Below are 19,147 nucleotides of genomic sequence, written 5' to 3'. Positions count from 1 at the left end.
TAGGCAGTTGTACTTCAGAGCCTCTGGGCAGCTACTGCTTTGCACGTATTTGGAAATGTTAGGGGTTGCTTATATAGACAGACAACTATAGGTTGAGTCGTTGGCTTTCATCTAAAAATAACTGAATTCTGTTTTCCTCACTAATAAAAAACAATTGTACAAATTCTTTGCAAAATGAAAGAACTGAAAACTTGCACCCATGTGTATCAATGTGATCTACAGTTGTAATGTTTTCACTGTGAAATTGAAATCTTAAATCGCACTGTCGGACATGAAGCAGGCGGCAAACCCAGGGGCTGCTGCTTGCCTCCACTCAATATCCTTTTCACAAGATGACATTATGTTTGGCATTCCCCCTCCCGCCATGTCACCATGAAGTGTTAAAGCCCTCGCACTAGAGAGTAAGCATGACATTAGATCATTAAACTCTGCTTCCTTGAAACTGGCATCTGGTATAATAGTTTGATGTTCTTACTTGGACCAGTATTCTGAGAAGCACAGCTTGAAGGTACATTATTGACTGATATGCTTTCATTTCAGAGCATCCCTGTGTGTACTTGCATTCAGATCCATAGCATGTATGATGCTAGCATGTATGTGGTAAACAGGCCTTGTACGTTTTATTTTACAGGGACACTTCTTCATGGCTACTGCCTTTCTTAGCATCATAGTTGTGGTAAACATTATTTCTGCTCTTTCTGATTCTTTCAGAACAAAACAACTTCTGAAATTATACAAAGTGGATACAAAACGTTTTTAATTAGCATTCAAAAGGTTCGGAGCTGCAGAGAACGTAGAATTACCTTAGTTGCTGTTGGAAAATGTGCAGCATTAACTGATTTCTTGGGGGCAATACTGGAAGTGTTCTCATTTCAGAACTTGGAACTATTCCACCTCCCTCGAAGGACTGTGCAAATGTTTCTACACAATCATTGGAACAATACCAAGTGCCCCCCCTCCTCTCATTTCTGCTACTTTTGGTATGCTTTGCAGTCAGAGGAAAGGAACATTTCACATATGATGGAGAGAGGGCGTATGTATATGAAAGTCTACGTTTTATGCAGGAGCAACACAATGTAGGGGGGGGGGTCAGGAGGCATTTGGCCTTTGGATAGAAGAGTTATCAGTTCCTTCCTGAACATTTCGACAAATATGATTTCAATTATAGGAGGGGATATTATAGTAGGCTGGCTCACACCGTTACAATCCTTTTTGAGAAACCAGAGTTTCACGATGACCTTTAAATCAGACCATTCCACGTTGTGGAAATCAATTAAGGCCTTGGTTTCCTCAAATAAAACTGTGGTTGTGTTTTTTTGTTTGAGCAAATAGTTGATTTATGTGGTGATTTAGCTCCATATAGGTGGCAATACTGTTGTGATCTATGAAGATAGACACCTGGAGCCAGGGGGTATTATTAGGTCTTCTTTATTCAGTCTCCAGTACAGGTCACATCTGTCTTGACCCCAGCCAGCCTAGTGTGGTACCAGCCCCACCAGGAGCACCCTGCCTAGCTGCTCAGCCCATCTCTAACTGCCAACACTCATCCACTCAGACACCCAGGCATTCCACGCATCACAGGCACACCAACATTCCATGACCATCTCACACTCTAGCTGAGCAGCTAGAGGCAACAGGGCTGAAGTACATGTTAAACAATTAAGTAGGGTATAACAAATACCCTGGGACACCACCGTTAGTGTTATGTTGTAAAAATATACAAATTAAGCCCCTTCCCAGATGGTTCCTTCCAATCCCTCTTCAGAATGGGTGTGCCTCCTTCAAGCAGCCTCTGGATTTTTCGCAGTCCCCCATGAGTTTAACGTGGTACACAACTATTTGTGAAGAAATTCTGCCAACCTCTGTTTTCTCAGGTAGCGAAAGTATCTCCTGCTACCATGCAATAACTCTCAGTACTAGAAATGTGCAGCATAGACGAGGTTCACCATTACTATATCTGTGTGTTTGGGCATGATCGGGTTTCTGATACGTGTTTTGGTATAAAGTATATTCAATGGAATGCTGCATCACTTTCTGTGATATATTGCGGTCTCACTGTTTGTAACGGGAGGCTACGTCACTTTCTGTGTTGCAATGCTACGCCATGCCCCTGCTTCTTATTCATAGATATGATGGCGGAAGTCCAACAGGGCATGTGCTTTGTTTAAAGAAAGCCCCTTTCCGAAAGGAATCCGGGGGAATGCACGGATCATGAAAAAGTTGACTGCGCTGTGAAGTTTCCGTTTATCCAGTTAATATTATACGTTTCGATCTAGAAGTCATTCACCATTTTTGTTTGAAAGTTAACAGATACCATAGACATGCTGCACGAGTCCACAACAGTATTTAATTATTTTAGAGCAAATATTTCCGAGGTATATGTAGAAATATTTTAGTAAACTATATTCGCTCGAGTTATAGTACTTTCTCGCAGTTAGGGGCTTATTTGCAGTCTGTCTGGTTTCCAAGTGCTTCAAAATAGGGCAGGGACTGCACCGGAAATGCGCTCAATATAAGTTGCACAACCGTACAAACATGGGGATGGGGAGTGTAAATTCATATAAAGGAGGAAATCACAAGTGATTCATTATAAACCAGTGTCCCTTATGGACAATAGCCACACTTCTATATATCACTTTTTGGCCGCGCGGCAGTAAAAGTAACAACGCGTGGCCGTAAAAGCGAAAGTGATCGCGATCAAAGTGATCGCGATGACACGCTAAAGCACAAGTTTTCAAAGTGGTGCGAAGGCTGGCGGTTCGCGCGTGAACACAAGCGCTAGGCCAGCCAGCAGCTCTTTGAAAACTCACCTACAAAATGGCTCTCTGAGCCAGCGCATGCGCTGGGTTCAGCGAGACCTAAAAACAACCCAAAAATACTACTTATAAAAATTAATTAAATGTTGCGCTTAAGAGAACCTATGCGACCTACTATGGCTAAGGACAACCTATGCATTCTCTAAAATATATTTAAAAATGGTTTTAAAAAAGAATTTTGAAACAGACTGGCTCGGAAGGGGGGGGGGGGGGGCGTCAGAAAACAATTTCAGGCCTTCTCAGCTGTGGCAAAATTATACTTTAGGGAAAAAAAGATTTTAGATATCGACGTTGTGAAGGTTGTAGTAGAGGATAGACGAACAGGACATGATTTAAGTCCTGCACACAGGTACCAAATAGGTGACAGAGTCTTTCCTGCCTAGGTAGACCCTCCCAAGCTCCCGTTAAAATTCTTAAGGGAAGTTAATTCAGCGGAAGCAACAAGAGTGTTCTGCACACTCTGTACGGAGATTCCATATAACATAAGGTTGTAGCTTTTTGTAAATACTACTCCCCACTATAGTCATCATTGGAACGCGCAGCGCACAGTGCCGTATTTCTTTTATGAGATACAACGTAAATGGGTTTAATTCGAGTTTTCAAAACTTGTTTAGGGAGAACGCCCATACAGTTATTCTCAAAAATCAAGCAAATCTACGGTTTTCTGGTAGTTCCTAAAAAGAACACTTATTCCCTTCAGGATATAACATATTTTCTCACGCATTGCTACTCATAAAGGGTTCTCAACAATGTTTAGAAGTACATTGCTCCATCTTAAGCAGACAACCATAGAGAACACGTAAGTGGAGAGTAGCCCGAATCAGAGCTGAATCGCCGCTATTGGTGCTGCACGATTCAGATTACACATTTGTCGCCAAATACGCCCCATTACTTTCTCAAGAGTATCCCACTGCTGCTCATCTACTGTTTCGTGGGCATAACTCAGCGCTGGGGGAATTTTACTTTTAGAAACTGATAAAGAATGTGCAAAGTGTCTTTTCCCACAATGCTTATAAAGTCTACTAATTGCACAAACCTGGGAGATGGCCTTTCCTTACATTGGTCAATATGATTGCTACTGGGGCACTTACTTGTGACAATTCTCCCACGGTATGGGCATAACTCACCGCAGCAAGTTTATTATTCCCCAAGAACCAGTGCATATTTGTCCTGACTCTGCATCCACGATACCTAAAAAACACAATTCTTTACTTTTTGTAATATTTTTAAGAAGTAATCATCTGAGTAACTTGCTAAGTCGCTTTTGAAGTCCCAATGGAGTTGGGTCTAACAAAATAGCATCATCCGCATATAGCAGGCAGCTCAACTTCATAGTTTTGGGGGGGGGGAGGGGTCCCCTTTGCAAAGCCATATCCTACTTGGCAAGTCATTAATATAAAGAGAAAAGTGAAAAGCAGCCAGTAGGCACCCTTGCTTCAGCCCGTTGTGGGTATCTATTTTACTTGACAGGCCCTGGGTTCCTCCCATCAGGACCAGAGTCCAGTGGAGGAGTGCAATGCGATAATCTAAGCAGGTGCATGGGAGGCCCCATAGCGTTTCTCCAGTGTCCCCCAGTCAACCTGTACAAAAGCCGTAGAGAAATCTATAAAGGCTGCATACAACGGCATACCCTTGCTCACTGGGAATATTTCAATTAAAGTTTGCACGGCAATTAAATTATCTAGGGTGCCAGTATGTTTGTGGAACCCGGCAAGTTTTTTGGTCCCTTTTTTAGGTCACGCTGAGCCAGCGCATGCGCTGCACTGCCAGACATTTAGTTAGTGGCTTTTCAAAGTGCTACAACAATCTTTTCCTGGCCTCAAGCTTGCGTTCACGAGCGCGTGCACGCGCGCAGCCGCCATGTGGCTTAAATGGCTCATTAAGCCTTGCTCTCCCAAGCGCCTCGCTCTGCCCCTCCCCCACCATTGAGCGCGTTCCTGCCATCACTTTCACGGCCGAAGGGAGGAAAAATTATAATAAAAGAAACGTTTAATTGGAGTTCTTGCGGAGAAACTCCTTCTAAACAGACAGAAGCTAGTGGAGAATTACAATGAGGTCCATCTCCATTGCTGTAACTAATCTAATAATCGTCTTTACCGTATGACTTTTTTCCAAGAACCCTCATGGATCTCTCTGAAGCACTCCTCCACTAGAATGGAGTAGATGCCTAAGTTAAGTGCGGGTCAGGTTGGGTTACACATATACGGTAGCATCACTGAAACAAAGAAGTCCGTGAAGGAGTTTTAAATTGCACCTGGGTTTACTTCAATGGCACAACCAGTCCCTTACGTTACCATCTTAGTCTTTTTCTTCCTTTAGTTCTTAAAAAGTGGACCTTCCACTCTTCACTCTAAACTGCTGCTTTTCAGACGTTATTGAATTCATAATAAACACAATCAAGCTGTTCTAACAAATACATACCCTCTATCTGTGTGACTTCTGGATCACATGTGGGTTGACTTCACAAGTGCATATTTAGTAAATACCGAACACTCCTTGTGGCTCTGATGACAACAGTCACCACAACTACATTCTTAGGAAATAAGTTATTCTGTGTCCCTTGTGTTTGACACCTGGGTCGACCATACAAATGCACATTGAGGAGCTAAGCAAATCTTGGTTTCCTTTCAAGTATATTGAAGTATACAGTGCAAATACTACTATGGTCTGAGAAATTCAGTAATTCCATACGTTGCATTTAAAACCCATATTTAAAATGTGTCTCAAATACTAATACACTTTGAAAGAGAGTAACCCTGTATTCACTTATAGGAAGAACTTAAACTAGCATTGGCATAGCCAATAGGTCTCGCCTTTGGGACCTTACAAGTGTTTAACTATGCAACAGTTAATGTTGTTGCACCAAGGATATTATGCTGCATAACTAAATACTTATAAAGGTCCCAAAAGCGAGACCTATTGGCTATGCCAATGCTTGTATATATAAGGGAGCACAACACTTCCCTTCCTGGATGACGGAATAGTCCCATGTGCATAGCAATAAGAAATACCGGACACAAAAATTGTGCCCATGCTGTGTCATCCTGTTGAACTATAGCTATCGGTTCGTCATCAGGGCCCATCGCACTTGAATACCTTGCCCCTTTAATGAAACCCTCTATTTCATTACATGAGGGAGGGGGGGCGGGGGGCGGGGGTTATATTCGCTCCCCACCAAGGAATCAAAGACAAAGTCTGAATTCAACCCAGCCAAGGAATTTAGTGCATATAGCTTAGAGATGTATATAGTCCAATCTACATCAGATATTAAAATGGGTTTTGTCTTGGTTCTGCCATCACAAAATGTGGCTATTAAATCCCAATATTTACATGCATCACCGGACTGTGCAACCGATCCTAATTTTATCCAAGTCATATTTTCCACCCCTCTACACTCCAATGCCAGTTTTCTTTTTCTTGCCTGTTTTAGTCTATGGATTTCCCTTGGTCTGGACACTGACGACTGCTTAAATTGTTCCCTTATAAGGAATTAATCTCAAGATTTGTTTTTTCCCCATGATTTAGCCACTAAAGGATTAGTGTTGCCAACTTGCTTTTTGCTGCCGCACGATACAATTATGGCCACTATCCTCTTGAATCTGGAGATGGGATTTTCCTGACTAGGGCCAGGATACGCATTCTTAACAATCCTACTAAAACATGGGGAGGTTTTTATTAGACCAAATGTGCGCCCATTTGTTCTGATTTCGAAAGACAGTGGTCCCTAGGCAAAAGTCAATGAAGGCAGGGAATGAATATAGACCCGGTCAGTGCTATATTTAGAACGCTGTCCAGCCAGACAGGTGTTTAATGTTCAATATTTTATTCATAAACTATTTAAGTGGGACACAAGCCTGCATCCAACTTTGACGAGGAAGACACACTGAGGGGCAGAGAAAGGCTCAGGCAGAACTAATTGTTTGTAAGAGACACGTTTTTGATATAACAAACAAATTATAAAGGAAACATCTTTACACATAAATAGCAAGTTAAGGGAGTGTATAAGGTGTATAACAAGTCGACAGCGTTTCAATCCATAAAGAACATACTAGGTTCATCATCAGGACATTAGAAATTGCATGCCTGTATACATATGCACAAAACCTGGTATGAGGGGGAGCAGCAATGGTGCAACCACCTCTGTGCACGATGGCAAGATGAAGGACCAAGTTTGGAACGGAGAGGGAGCCAAGGGGGAACCGAACCGCTTTGGATGTATGCGGGGGAGTGTTGGAATGCCCGGAAACTTTATGGAAGATCCATGCGATATGGGTGATCAACAGGGCTAATTCACGTTCAGTTGCGACACCGCAGTGGCAGTGGGGATTTGTCAAGGAGCCGCTTTGCCAGTCTCCGAAGTCCAGGCGAGACGTCTACAGATTGTGAATCTATGTCCGGTTCCTCTAGGGGCATAAAACGTCCACTCTTGAGTCTTTAGAAAAGCTAATCTTCCAAGGTCCCTGGCTGACCTTACTTAGGCTCCCTTGTTGTGTACAGCCCGTTATATAAAATGTCATCATTCCTTTGACTCGCAGGTTCCGGCAACTCAAGTTCCAAGTGGACATCCACTGATAGAACGCCATGATTGCTCATGTTTGTAGGCAGTACCTTGAACTGCGTGCATGCAACAAAAGGTTCATAGGATACTACCATATAGTCAATCATTGAGTGCCCATGCATGTGGATCATGAAAGGTAAAAAAGAGGCAGGAGAATCATCAGGGAATCTGCCATTCAATAGCACGAATTATGCAATAGAGACAAGCCACGCATATCTGATCTAATAAGGCCAAGCAATAAGGATTCGGAATGTACCATACATCCTCCAAATCAAGGTTAGAGTAAGCCATAGAGGAACAATTAGGGATTTTAGCATTAAAATCACCTACCATCCATATCAAGGTGCACTCTTCGGAGATACTGGTCTTGTGCACAAAGGGAAAACATAGATTCAACCAGTGAATCAGTTGCTCTCCCTGGTGGAATGTATACATTTACCAAAAAAATAGGAATACAGGCTGACCTTGTGTACCATTCCCCAACTTAAGTTTCAACCCTATACAAAGCTTAAACGGATGGAGGAACAACCACAGGATTCCAATTTATAGTGCAGCTGATTAAAATAGCTAGGCCACCACTTGCATGACATTTAGTTGACGGTTTTGCTGCACAATAAAAAACTAAAAGTTCTCAAAACTGAAATCCACGAAGCTCCACGTTTCCTGGAGACAAATTCTTTTAGGATCATGTTCTAATCAAGTGTTTAAATTAAGATTAGAATTTCAAACACCCGCTAGGTTCCAAGACAAGATTTTTTCCAATGGGCTTCCTCCGCAACATGGGCAGTTTTGCATTTTCTTTTAAGCCATTCAGCGAGCCATCTACCCAACTCCACTGGGCTGTCTTGTCATCCCCTATGGCTTTGATGGCTCTTTGAACCTCAGGTCCTTTAATGCTAACCTCTCTTTTTCCTGACGAGCTACCCACCGAAATGTTAATATCTTTCGGATTTAGGACACCCCTTGTATTGGGAAATGTACTACCTACCTCCAGGCGGTCTTTCCTGTGGGATTCGAGCAGGGCCATCCATGGGAACTCATCTATACCTTTTTTCCTAAAATAATCAGTATTCGCCAACACAAGCATTGCTATTATCCCTGAACTAAATGGGACGCTAGTATTTGGGGAACCACTACTAAAATCTAGAAAGACCAGCTCAATATATTTGCTTATTATTAATCTTGGGTCTTCTATTTCAGATATCAGCTGCAGGAAAGAGCTTCTATTGAATAGAACTGATTCAGTATCAAACAAGGAAGCAAAGATCAAAATGTTTGTCATTTGCCCAGAGCTATGTCCAGCACATAACTTACCGCTCGACTTTGGAACAGACCCCAACACAGACATCTGCCTTGTACAAGAATTAAGGTCAGTACCCCCTTCCAGGAACCTCCCTTGGCCAAGATCAATCCGTGCTAGACGAGTACCCCGGCCAGGGAGGCTGGAGGGGACGTTAACCATGGCTAGTCTAAAATACGGCACAACAGTTTAGGTTTGTGCTGTTAAGTTCACTGAATTATGGTCACTCCCGATTCCTCGGTGCACTGCATCCGCGTCTATATGTACTTTAAAGTTACCCCATATATTTTCGGCTCCCCCCTCATTAAGTATGGGAATCCCTCTATCTTCCTGCCCTTCCAACTCCCTCAATGCCTTCCATGAAGGGTCAACTACCATTGTAGGATGTGCAAGTGGATTTATCTCCGAGCACCCAAAGTTTTGGCCGTTCTCAGACACTGAAGGCCTGGAATCATTACTAATATGGGGCAGGTTTGAGATATCTGGCTCCTCAAGAACCATAGGAAACCTCAATTTTTTGGGCTTATAATTTGGAATGTGCCGAATCCTGTTCTTCTCCCTCAGACCTTTTAATCCCTTACTTTCTTTCGGAGGGGCACCCTCCCCAGGGGGAACAGCAGCTAAATTATCCATGGGCCCTTTAACAGGGAGCGGGGTGGTTAGTGATAAGGTAGTGCAAGACGTATTGGTGTTCCCTTTTTTGAAGAGGGGGACACCCGTAACGATTTGTGGGTACAGTTGCATTTATGCTACCCCCAGAACCGATGTACGAACTATCCCCTGTACAATGTTTTTGTGAGGCAAAGCTTACTGTGGGACTAACTCTAAACAGTGAAGCGGAGGAAACCCCCTTAACTACTGGAACCTCAGCCTGGATTTCCAAACCTGCCACCCTTATGCATGTCTGGCATGCCTGGGAATTTTACTTCAGTGCCCTTTGCATGCTTACTTGGACATGGATTCACAGAACTGAGCTTCTGAACCCCAATTAAAATTGGTGAAAGGACGTCCAGTATATGATCAGAATTCATAGTGGTTTTCTCCAACAAAGATAAAATTGATGAGAGAGTCCTCTCTTAAACATAAAATATCTCAAGATCGCCCCTACCCCCAATCTACTGTCCGCCTCAGACGCCTGCAGATTTGACAAATCTAATGAGTGCACACAGTACACACTAGAGGGGTTGCTACTGTACAGGGTTGGCATACGGGAGCAACTAGCGCGAGTATCCGATGATAGTCTCTGTACCAGCTCTGTGGAGATTGGGTTCTTCAAGTGGGTTTCCAAAACTTTGTGTTTTTTCTAACAGTATAGCAATGTCCGGCATGGTATAATACCCCAAATCCCCAGGTTCAAGGCTGCAGTCTAGAGTCTGTGACGTGTTAGGTCATTTTAGGGGAGAGATAACCGGGCTATTGTTCAGCATTGCTCAAGGGGCTAGATTTACCAACTAAGGCTACTGGTCCTGCCGGTACAGACAGCCCCTTTTCAGTGGAATTTATTTCAGATAGAACTTCAACATTTTCCACGGGCATGTCCATTTCCATATCTTATGCCACTACTTGTAAAGCACACTGATCAGTGGCCTGTGTTAATGGAGATATTGAGGTTACTACATCAATATCCTGATTGAAAAACTTAGGGAAATGTGGAACGGTCAACTAAGAAGGAGCAGGGCAGGCACCCACCTCGTCCTCACAAGCTACACTGGAGGCCACTCCCTAAACCTTATCCTTTACCACTGTGCCCCTCACGAACATCGACATCACAGCGGGATATGATTTCAGGTATGAAAGGGGACCTCAGGGTCTCCTTCGCCTGATGGTCTTGAGTAACTTGAAGGGGCTAGTGTGATCAGAGGTGTGACTAGCTGGCCCTAATGTGGACACTGGCGATCCTGAGGGAGCGAATGAGCGCCCTAATCGCAGTCAACTAGAGGGCATCACCAGCGAATGATTTGGTTTGTGGATTTGCAAACAGAAAATGGCGCCGGACCAGAGCTATGACTATCTGGCAGAGCACCACTGATTTTTCGGGCTTATCTGGTCTCCGCCTGCCAGGCTCAATCCCAATGTGGCGCGGTACGATGGTACTAACTGTGCTGGTCTGTTGGTTTTCTCTGAACAAACAGACAGTCTTGAAAGTCTACAAGATAACCATTAAGCAGAGTCACAAATCGAGTTTTATCCCCTCCAATAAATGAGCTTTATAGTCACAGTCAAATGTAATCCTCATACTGTTGATAAAGCCAGGTTCAAACCCAATGTGGCATGTGATGGTGGAGCAGAAGCACATAGGAGAGCGGGGGGCGAAGCGAACCTCTGCTCAAGCCGCACCAGCCTAACGCTGACCACCTCCGCGCTAGCTGAAGGAAGCACAGCGCTAGCCTGTCACCCCTGATGTCACCCGCACTCACCCACTCTCAAGCTCTCAACAAATGGAGGACTCCTCTGCTCTCAGGAGGCCAATTCTCCTCTGCACGTCTGACAGATGCTCTTTTCAATAACAGAATTTCACAATATTACAATTTCACAGGGTCTCTCCAGTTTACTGGCAATATATGTTATATATTTCAAGAACTAAGATGGGCCTGGAGCGTGAGCAGAACGTTGACAAAGGACGGCTGACAAGAAACTGATTACAACTCCCCCTCTCCTTGGTAAGCTCAGACCTCACCTCCACTGGCAGCAGAAATTATAATGCGGTGCGGTTCGATGGGGGGCGGGGGTTCAGTGGTGTGATTTGAGTGCCGTTCCGCTGCAACGACTCCTAGATGCACACCTCCTGCTGACTTCCCAGCTGCGGTTAGGCACAATGCCTTTACATCAGACTTTGTTTGGTCGTCTCGGACCGTTCGTCACTTCCACTTACAGCAAATGAGAATCTGTTCTGGTCAACCGGGTCTGAGTCTGGGGCTTGCGCTGAGGTGGGAGCAGGAATTGCCGCACGCCTCAGCTATGCTTTGCTGGGTTTGTCAAGTGGCTTGCTTCTCCTGCTTGACGAGATCAGGCCAGGATCCTGTATCCACTGTCCTGTTCTGGAACCAGGTGGGTTTACGAGGTGATTGTGAGGTGACTGATGCTCCTCAAAAAGCACTGATTCTCACGCCGCACCGTCCTAATGTCGGCCGCCTATGCGAAATCGGGCAGGGACCGCTAACCCCTCACCTCCCACCTCCTGTCCCCCAGCTTAGGTGGTCGGTAGCGGCTTACCTGTACGTTGATGCCAAGTTGCCGCATTGACGCCGTTGGCAGTGTTAATTTGATGTCTCAGAGGGGCTTTGCACTCAGCGCTCTGCCGCTCAGTGCTCCGCCACTTGCTCCTCCCTCCTGCTTGCACCTCCCCCAACTTCCGCATCAAGGCTCTAGTTGGCAAGATTCGGAAAGGAATTGGCACATATTGGTGAAGTCTAAAGTACCTACAGTTTGTCAAATGTGAGAATTTCTTATTGGGCTACCGCGCCTCTGCACACCAGAATTTGAAAATATACAAGGTAACCTTTTCTATCATACTGTAGTGCCTGCTGAAGCTGTATGACATCATGGCGTTAGTGCATTTTTAATTAATTGAGAATTATGCTTAATTTACATGTTTCGTTAGCATAACCAGGTTTCAATTGACATGACTAGGCCAAAGTCAGCCTGCATGGACATTTAGTTTTGCTGTAACAGAGAAAACCTGGCTTTTAAAATTAATTGAATGATTTTCCTACGTGCATGTTTCTCTTGTTTATTTTTGCTTTTCAAGAAAATAAGCAAATTAAGATTCACTTTGTGGTGGTCATTTTGCCGAGCTGAAATGTATTAACTTGTGTTCCTCGACTAGGAAGACACGTGCTGTATTTTCCTATATTGACAACGGTCTAGGCTCATTGCTCGGGCCAGCTCCAAGCAGGTGCACTGTGACTGGTTGTCACACTAATTTTCTCATTTGCTATGTACTCATTATGACTTCAGCATGAAAGTAGGTGTTCCTAAATGTATTTTTGATGTATATAATTTTCTTGGTTTACTATTGGTTTATGTGAACGAAAAATTATCAGCACAGCACTATGATGCAAGTTCTCACCATATCGGGAGTGTGCCTTTTACAGTCTGAAACAGGCCGGTAGCGTGAGATGTGCCAGGCATATTTGCTTACATCCAAGGAAGAATAATGTGCGCAAGTCTGTCTGTCAGACTTGCGCTTGATTTCCTTGACTTTTGAACAGAGCAGATATATGTTAGTCATTTACTGAACTATACTTTGGCTCTGGCTATTTACTTGCTTTGAAGATCAACATTGTGCTGTTACCTCTCACAATTGGGTGTTATTTAATGCATTATTGAAGCGGATTTGAATTTGACAAACTACTTTTTATTGTCTGTAATGACTCTGAAATCTGAATAAACCCATATATCGACTTTGAATTTTATCCGGTAAAGGGTTTGTTTTTAAATGAAAGAGTGCTGCTGTGTATGGAGACTCACATTGCCATGATCCTGCATCTCAACCATTTTAATGTATTTGTTAAAAGCGCTGACAAGGGGCTGATCCACAGAAAGTGGGGTGGCAGGGAGGGAGCTCCTTATTCCCCTGGCCTGAGTGAGGAAAGGCAGTATGTAGACAATTCTTCAAGCAGAACCAAGGGATACATACACCTGTTGAGCAATACACAGAGTTATGCTCCCTTCCCAAGTGACCCAACTAATTCAGTTTATGATCTTTGTTCAGAAGGCAGACTTCTTAACAGAAGAGTACTTGTACCCCCCCTATTCTACATCCTAGTCTTGCAACTTTGTCTACATGTACCAGTTTCTTCCTGCACAAGGCAGTGCCCAACATGCCCACAAACATAAGACATAACTTAGCCTCTTGGATCTGGACATACCGCATCAAGCCAATATTACACCAGTGAAAGAAAATACTACGAATGTCTTAATGGTACCACAATGTACCATTACTTTAGAAAAGAAACGCATTACAGTGGCTCAGATGAAAAAAACATTTCAAATTGAGGACGATGTACACCTTCCAGCGAATAAGACTTAAAGGTGTGCAACCTTCATTTTCAATGCACTAAGACTATTTATATCCGTTTCGAACCAACCTTCATGATTCCCACAATCAGCTCATACACCAAACAATTCCGAGGTTGGAAGCACTGATGAGTGTATGGTATGGCACACTAGCAAAAACGATCTCATGGAATTTCTGACATGGCTGAATGGGTGTCAAACAACTCCAATTCACCCATCAGGTCGATAAAAAGGTTTTAACTGCTACATGCCGTCAGGAAATTCAGCCATCTGGGTCCAAAGATTTGAAACACACTTCAAAGACATGTAGATTTACAAGAAAACTGAAAGGTTGTTTGAAAGCCATTTCAGTGGGGTTGCCTTCTATTGTAGGTAGAACAAGAGGAGGTGATCCTTCAAGGCTTCCAGAAGTCACGAACAGAAAGCGTGTGAAAAGGAAAGCTTTGCACACAATAAAGCTCACATTCCAAAGTTAGTTGCTAAATGACTACGCTCCTCACTCAATCTGCAGGTTACACCAATCCAAACACTGTAAAAACTGCCACCACTTACAACTGTAAAACACTCATGGAGGGAGAAACGAAAGTTCCAACTGGATCAATGTTCTGCCAGAGACCAAGTCATGAAGAAAACTGATGCAATCTCATCTATGAAGTGTAGTCAGTAAAGGAGTCACACGAATAGATTTCCAAGGGCGAAACTGACTATTAAAATATATATATATACACACTCAAAGCACATCTAACACACCGCAGTTCAATTCCACACAGAAATAGAAAACTGCAATGTCGCTTTTTGGCATTTTATTTTTGTACCGTGCTATTTTTCGCCCATCGATTAATTCCTCCATTCAGCGAAAAGGTTTCCGAATGAGGTCACATCCCAGCATCGGGAGGCAGAACTGGATGCAGGGAGACTTCCCAGACAGTATCCAGATTTGCTCACAGATCTGCCGACGGAACAAAAGAGTCCCCGCCCCGCTGTCAAAACCTGGTCGCGCCCTGACTCCGTGTGGAAGGAAATGCGCTGGGCTTGCCGCCAAACTCGCACGCCATAGATACCGACTGTCATGCGGCATCGGCGCAATCTGTCAGCTTACTGATAAAACAGATATTGGAAAGAATGAGTGTGCATAGCACGCGCCCTTTAAAATTGAGACGCTGCGTTACTCGTGTAGAAACAGAGTATAAGCAAAGATAATTTCTTCTTAAACAAGAAATCGTGGAGGTGTGCAAAAGTCGTCCAGCTTGTTGTCTCTTTGCAAAGACGTGTACGCAGGCTGTATTCTCATGCATCTAAAATAACAGTATACATTTAAGCGCCCATATTCGCACAGCCAGGATATGGTAATTACATGTTAAAAGTAAAAACCTTGAGCTTTGAAACACACTCTCTGCAGCTAAATTGGCAAAGCTGTGATAATAATCTCTTTACAAATGCCGATGAAGCTACGTATGTGCTGATCTACATGTATGAAACAAGGATGGGGCCTCTCACAAATAAAAAAGCGGGAAAAAACTACAACTTATAGATACATTTGTCAGATGTGTCGAATGTGCTTCAAAACAAATACCATAAATCACAAATATAACACTAATCCAAGCAAAAGGTTTCTTAAATAAAGCAGCTAGAAACATCTCTTGCCAAAGAGGTTTTTGAAATTATCAGGCCCCACCACTCGGAGCGGCATACTCCAAGTACTCCACCAGTCTTTCTTAGAACTATCTTATCACTCTATAATGATTTCCTCCAACAGAAACAGCACTGCAGTTTGATAGTTGTGCTGTTAACTGCACACATTATCCTGAGAGATCAAAAGGCAGAGGGATTAGGAGTAAAGCTTAATGCTGGGCTTTATTTCATGACTACAAATTTGAGGGGGGTGTGCCTGCAAACGCAGGTTGCCCGGGAGCTTGCATTGAGGGCAAAACCTGGTGGAAATTCCAGTTAGCACAACGTTTCTGCTGAATGCACACATCAGATATGTTATACGACCAGCAGAACAAGAAAGTTATTACTTCTCAGTACAACGAAACAGACGCCCAAACATAGCACTGGAAACAAGTTCCTCCAGGAAAACTGACACTTTACTGAAAAAAATGTTACTCGTCTACTGTATGATACGCCACACCCCATGTGACTGACACCCATGCGCCAACCCCAATCCCACAATAACTGCTACCCCAATCAAATCCCCGAGCACAAAGCATCTAAAGTTCTGTGTCACTCTGCTGTCAAACTGCATCAGACGCATGAGGAAAAAAATGCCGAGGGTTTAAGTACTGCAGCGGAAATCTGTACACAACCGGCATACTGCGACACACCTATAACACTGGCTCAGCATTTATTCTTTCAATTGTAGATGGAAATTTACGTACACTATATAAGCCTACCTTAAGACCAGAACATTTATAGGCGTATTCAGTACATCTAACAATTAAAGCATTATATAAAGTGTACACACACTCCACACTTATGTTCTTTCAAATACACATTAAGTCATTCTTCTTTTGATGTGTATAGATGGATGAAATACCTATTAACAGGCAGTTCATTCAAACAGTACTGTCAATTTGTCACTCACGAATTTCTGATGAGACACTGGCATGGTCTTGATGAAGACTAACACCAGAAGCCATGTCAGTGAACGCAGAGCCTGGTCAGCATACCAGATGAAAATACCTCGCGTAAACAACCAGCTTAGAACGATAAGGAAGGGTCCTTATGTGGGGCTGCCGGGACGTTTGCAAGTGCTTGCTTCAGCCTTACCTGCCCGGAGGGCTTGCAATAGGTCGCGAAAGCACGGTTTCATTCCGATAGTGTGATCGTGTTCATCACAATGTCCTTGTCAGCAAGCAGTCTTCGCAACTCGTTTTACTACGAGCTGGATTTATTCAAATTGAAAATTGCTCTCTATGCTTTGGGGGGGCAGAGAACAAGCAAGTACCCCTCTATAAATGCTTCCTTAAACTGTACACTCGTTATGTAAACTGAAACTGCTGCCAGTGTTATAAACAGCACTTAATCATATAATGGGTAGTAGTAGCCCAGACACTGAAAAGCAGATCCAACTAACACTTTCATACTGGTTCGTGCTACAGAAAAAACGCTGACAGTTTCATTGAAAAGTGAGTGAATGCAGGATATATTGCTCAAGAGGGCAGTTTAAGTTATGTAACATAAGAGAAAAAGTATGCCACTTAAACACGCTTGACTGATATTAACTTTAAAACGCTGACACACAAAAATAGCTCATTGGATTGATCTTGACTTTATGGGGACTTCTGACAGGTATGCAACCTGAACGCTTCAACTTGGTCCTGTAGCAGAGGCATCCCTGAACAACTAAATTGTCCAAGTAGCAAGTTTACGTGACACGAATCGTTTACGGGGAACTTCTGTCATTAGCGACTTCGGGGTTGGGCACTTGTTTCCCTTTCAGTGACGATTGAAGCAAGCCAAAAGCGGACAGTTCCCATGCCACCGCCCCAATACTGCTGGAGACCGGACGGGGTGCGGCAGTAACACAATGTAACAATTTAAATATAAAAAGCAGGCACATTGAGAAAGTTCTGCCTCGCAAGTAGAACATCACGCAGCAAGGGTACCGCCGCCTATAAAGGCCAACTGCAGAGCGTGACGTCTATCTTCGAGCGTGACGTCGAGGCTCACCTCACTGCCCTCCAGGTTCTCTACGGCCATCTTCTGCCAGGGATCAGCAAGCTGTGCCAGCGGCATCTTCTAAACCAAACAGGATGAACACAATCTCCGGTAATGGAGCTACGCGCAGGGTTTCTTCCCCCCGACTCTTCAAGAGACCGGCCAAGCCCCTCCTGTGCGAGACGCTCTTGCGAAGGAAGAAGGAACTGAGAAAAAACATAGGCAAATCAGGACAGAGCGCGCGTGCCCGGGCAATGCACGTGTTCCCTCCCTCTCGCTGGCTGCGTTTTTTTCTGTTTTGGAACTTCCGCTTACAACATGGCGCCGTAAGCACTACCTATCCGTCAGAGCGAAGCTGGGCAGCAGCAACTCCAACGTGAAAAGGCAGGGGCGGGGAAGAGGGCGGATCCCTTGGTGACGCAAGTCCAACAGGTAATTCCTTCCAACCCGACCTCAGTTGAAATAGAGAAAGGACTATAGGAAGGAATGTTGTGCCAGTGAAAGGGAAGGAAAGTAATGAAGCTATACGCTCTTCTTCCCTTGAAATCGAAGAAGCAGTAGAGTAGGCTGTGCTACGTTTTAAGGCATGGACAAAGTGGGCAATTGCCGAGGACCCCCACCTTCCAAGAGGCTCCATGGGGAAAGTAAATGTTAACTCTCTCTAGCTCACCTCTGGCTATTCCAATGTCTCAACCTCTCTCAGCCTGCCCCTACCTCTGAGCATGACTGTCAACTTGAACAACAAGCATTGGCATAGCCAATACATCTCACCTTTGGGACCTTATAAGTATTTAGCCATGTAGCACGTTATCCTGAGTGCTACAACATATGCTGATACTTTATGCGCCACTGGTGAACAGCCACACACACACAGCCTTCGTGTTATTTAATGAAAGAAAGGACAGCTTTTTATGCCTCAGCTGGGTGAAATTTGAAAACCCAGGCATGGAATTCATATTTTGAGCAATTTTATAACAAACTGAAAACCTACTCCATGAAAGGTTTTCCAGCTGGCCTTGGACTCAGTTTTATTGTGTGATATCAGCTCTTCATCCCGATACCGTGTGAAGTGAGCTGGCATCGTGTGAGTTGACAGGCATGGAAACAGGAGATATATCAGATTACCAAGACTGAAAACAGACTAACTGAGAGGGGAGATGATTTTAGGAACAAATTTGAGACCGAAACACAAGACTTTCTTTTCCTGGAAGTGAGTATCTTAGAGCAAGAAATTCAGGACTAAGTGGCCTAAGTCAGAAGTACGACATACTCATTCCCTTAAAAAGCATTGTGAATCAACTGAGTGGGGACCTGCCAGGGTCATCCCCTTGGTACAATTTGCCACATAAAAACCACATTGGAGGCCCTACACTGTCCCCGGCTTTTCCCTTACTTATCAACCTGCACCACTACTGGTCAAAAGAGTTCATAAATGATAGTCCATGTAAATTGTGGAATCTGGATTCAATGAAGCAACTAGTTGTAACAATAGGATATGTATAGTTTTCTTCTTTATTAAGTTCTTGAGACAAACCATCAGCCAACGCGTTTCGTCCTTTTAAAATATAGGACTTCTTCAGGGCACTATCAATCAAAGGCGACAACCAATCCGATGGGTTGTAGCTTAATATTAAGATTTCTCTTGACTAAGCATCTGGTCCTTGCCGTAGAGTATTAATCCAAGACGCGATATGAGGGTAAGTAGGTAAAATCCTATGCCCAGTTACGAGCAAGAATGAAGAGCCAATGGTATGCTAGCCAAAACTGGATTAAAAAGCGTGCAAATTCTATTGA

General features: G+C 43.8%; 1 protein-coding gene across 2 annotated transcripts in view; it reads right to left on the bottom strand.

Annotated features, from left to right (window-relative positions):
• The window catches only part of RPS6KA3 (ribosomal protein S6 kinase A3), a 690,637-nt gene extending 672,898 nt beyond the window's left edge, over positions 1-17,739 (bottom strand). For both annotated transcript variants that reach the window (XM_085622203.1, XM_085622204.1), the window contains exon 1: positions 17,366-17,739. In XM_085622203.1, the coding sequence (XP_085478329.1) occupies positions 17,366-17,431 (66 nt within the window). In that variant the 5' untranslated portion in view covers positions 17,432-17,739. The remainder of the gene's footprint in view (positions 1-17,365) is intronic.
• Between the last annotated feature and the right edge of the window lie 1,408 nt (positions 17,740-19,147).

Source organism: Triturus cristatus, chromosome 8 (assembly GCF_964204655.1).
Source record: "Triturus cristatus chromosome 8, aTriCri1.1, whole genome shotgun sequence".
NCBI lineage: Eukaryota > Metazoa > Chordata > Amphibia > Caudata > Salamandridae > Triturus > Triturus cristatus.
The sequence above is the reverse complement of the archived record's forward strand: the minus strand, read 5'-3'. Positions and strand labels throughout refer to the sequence as shown.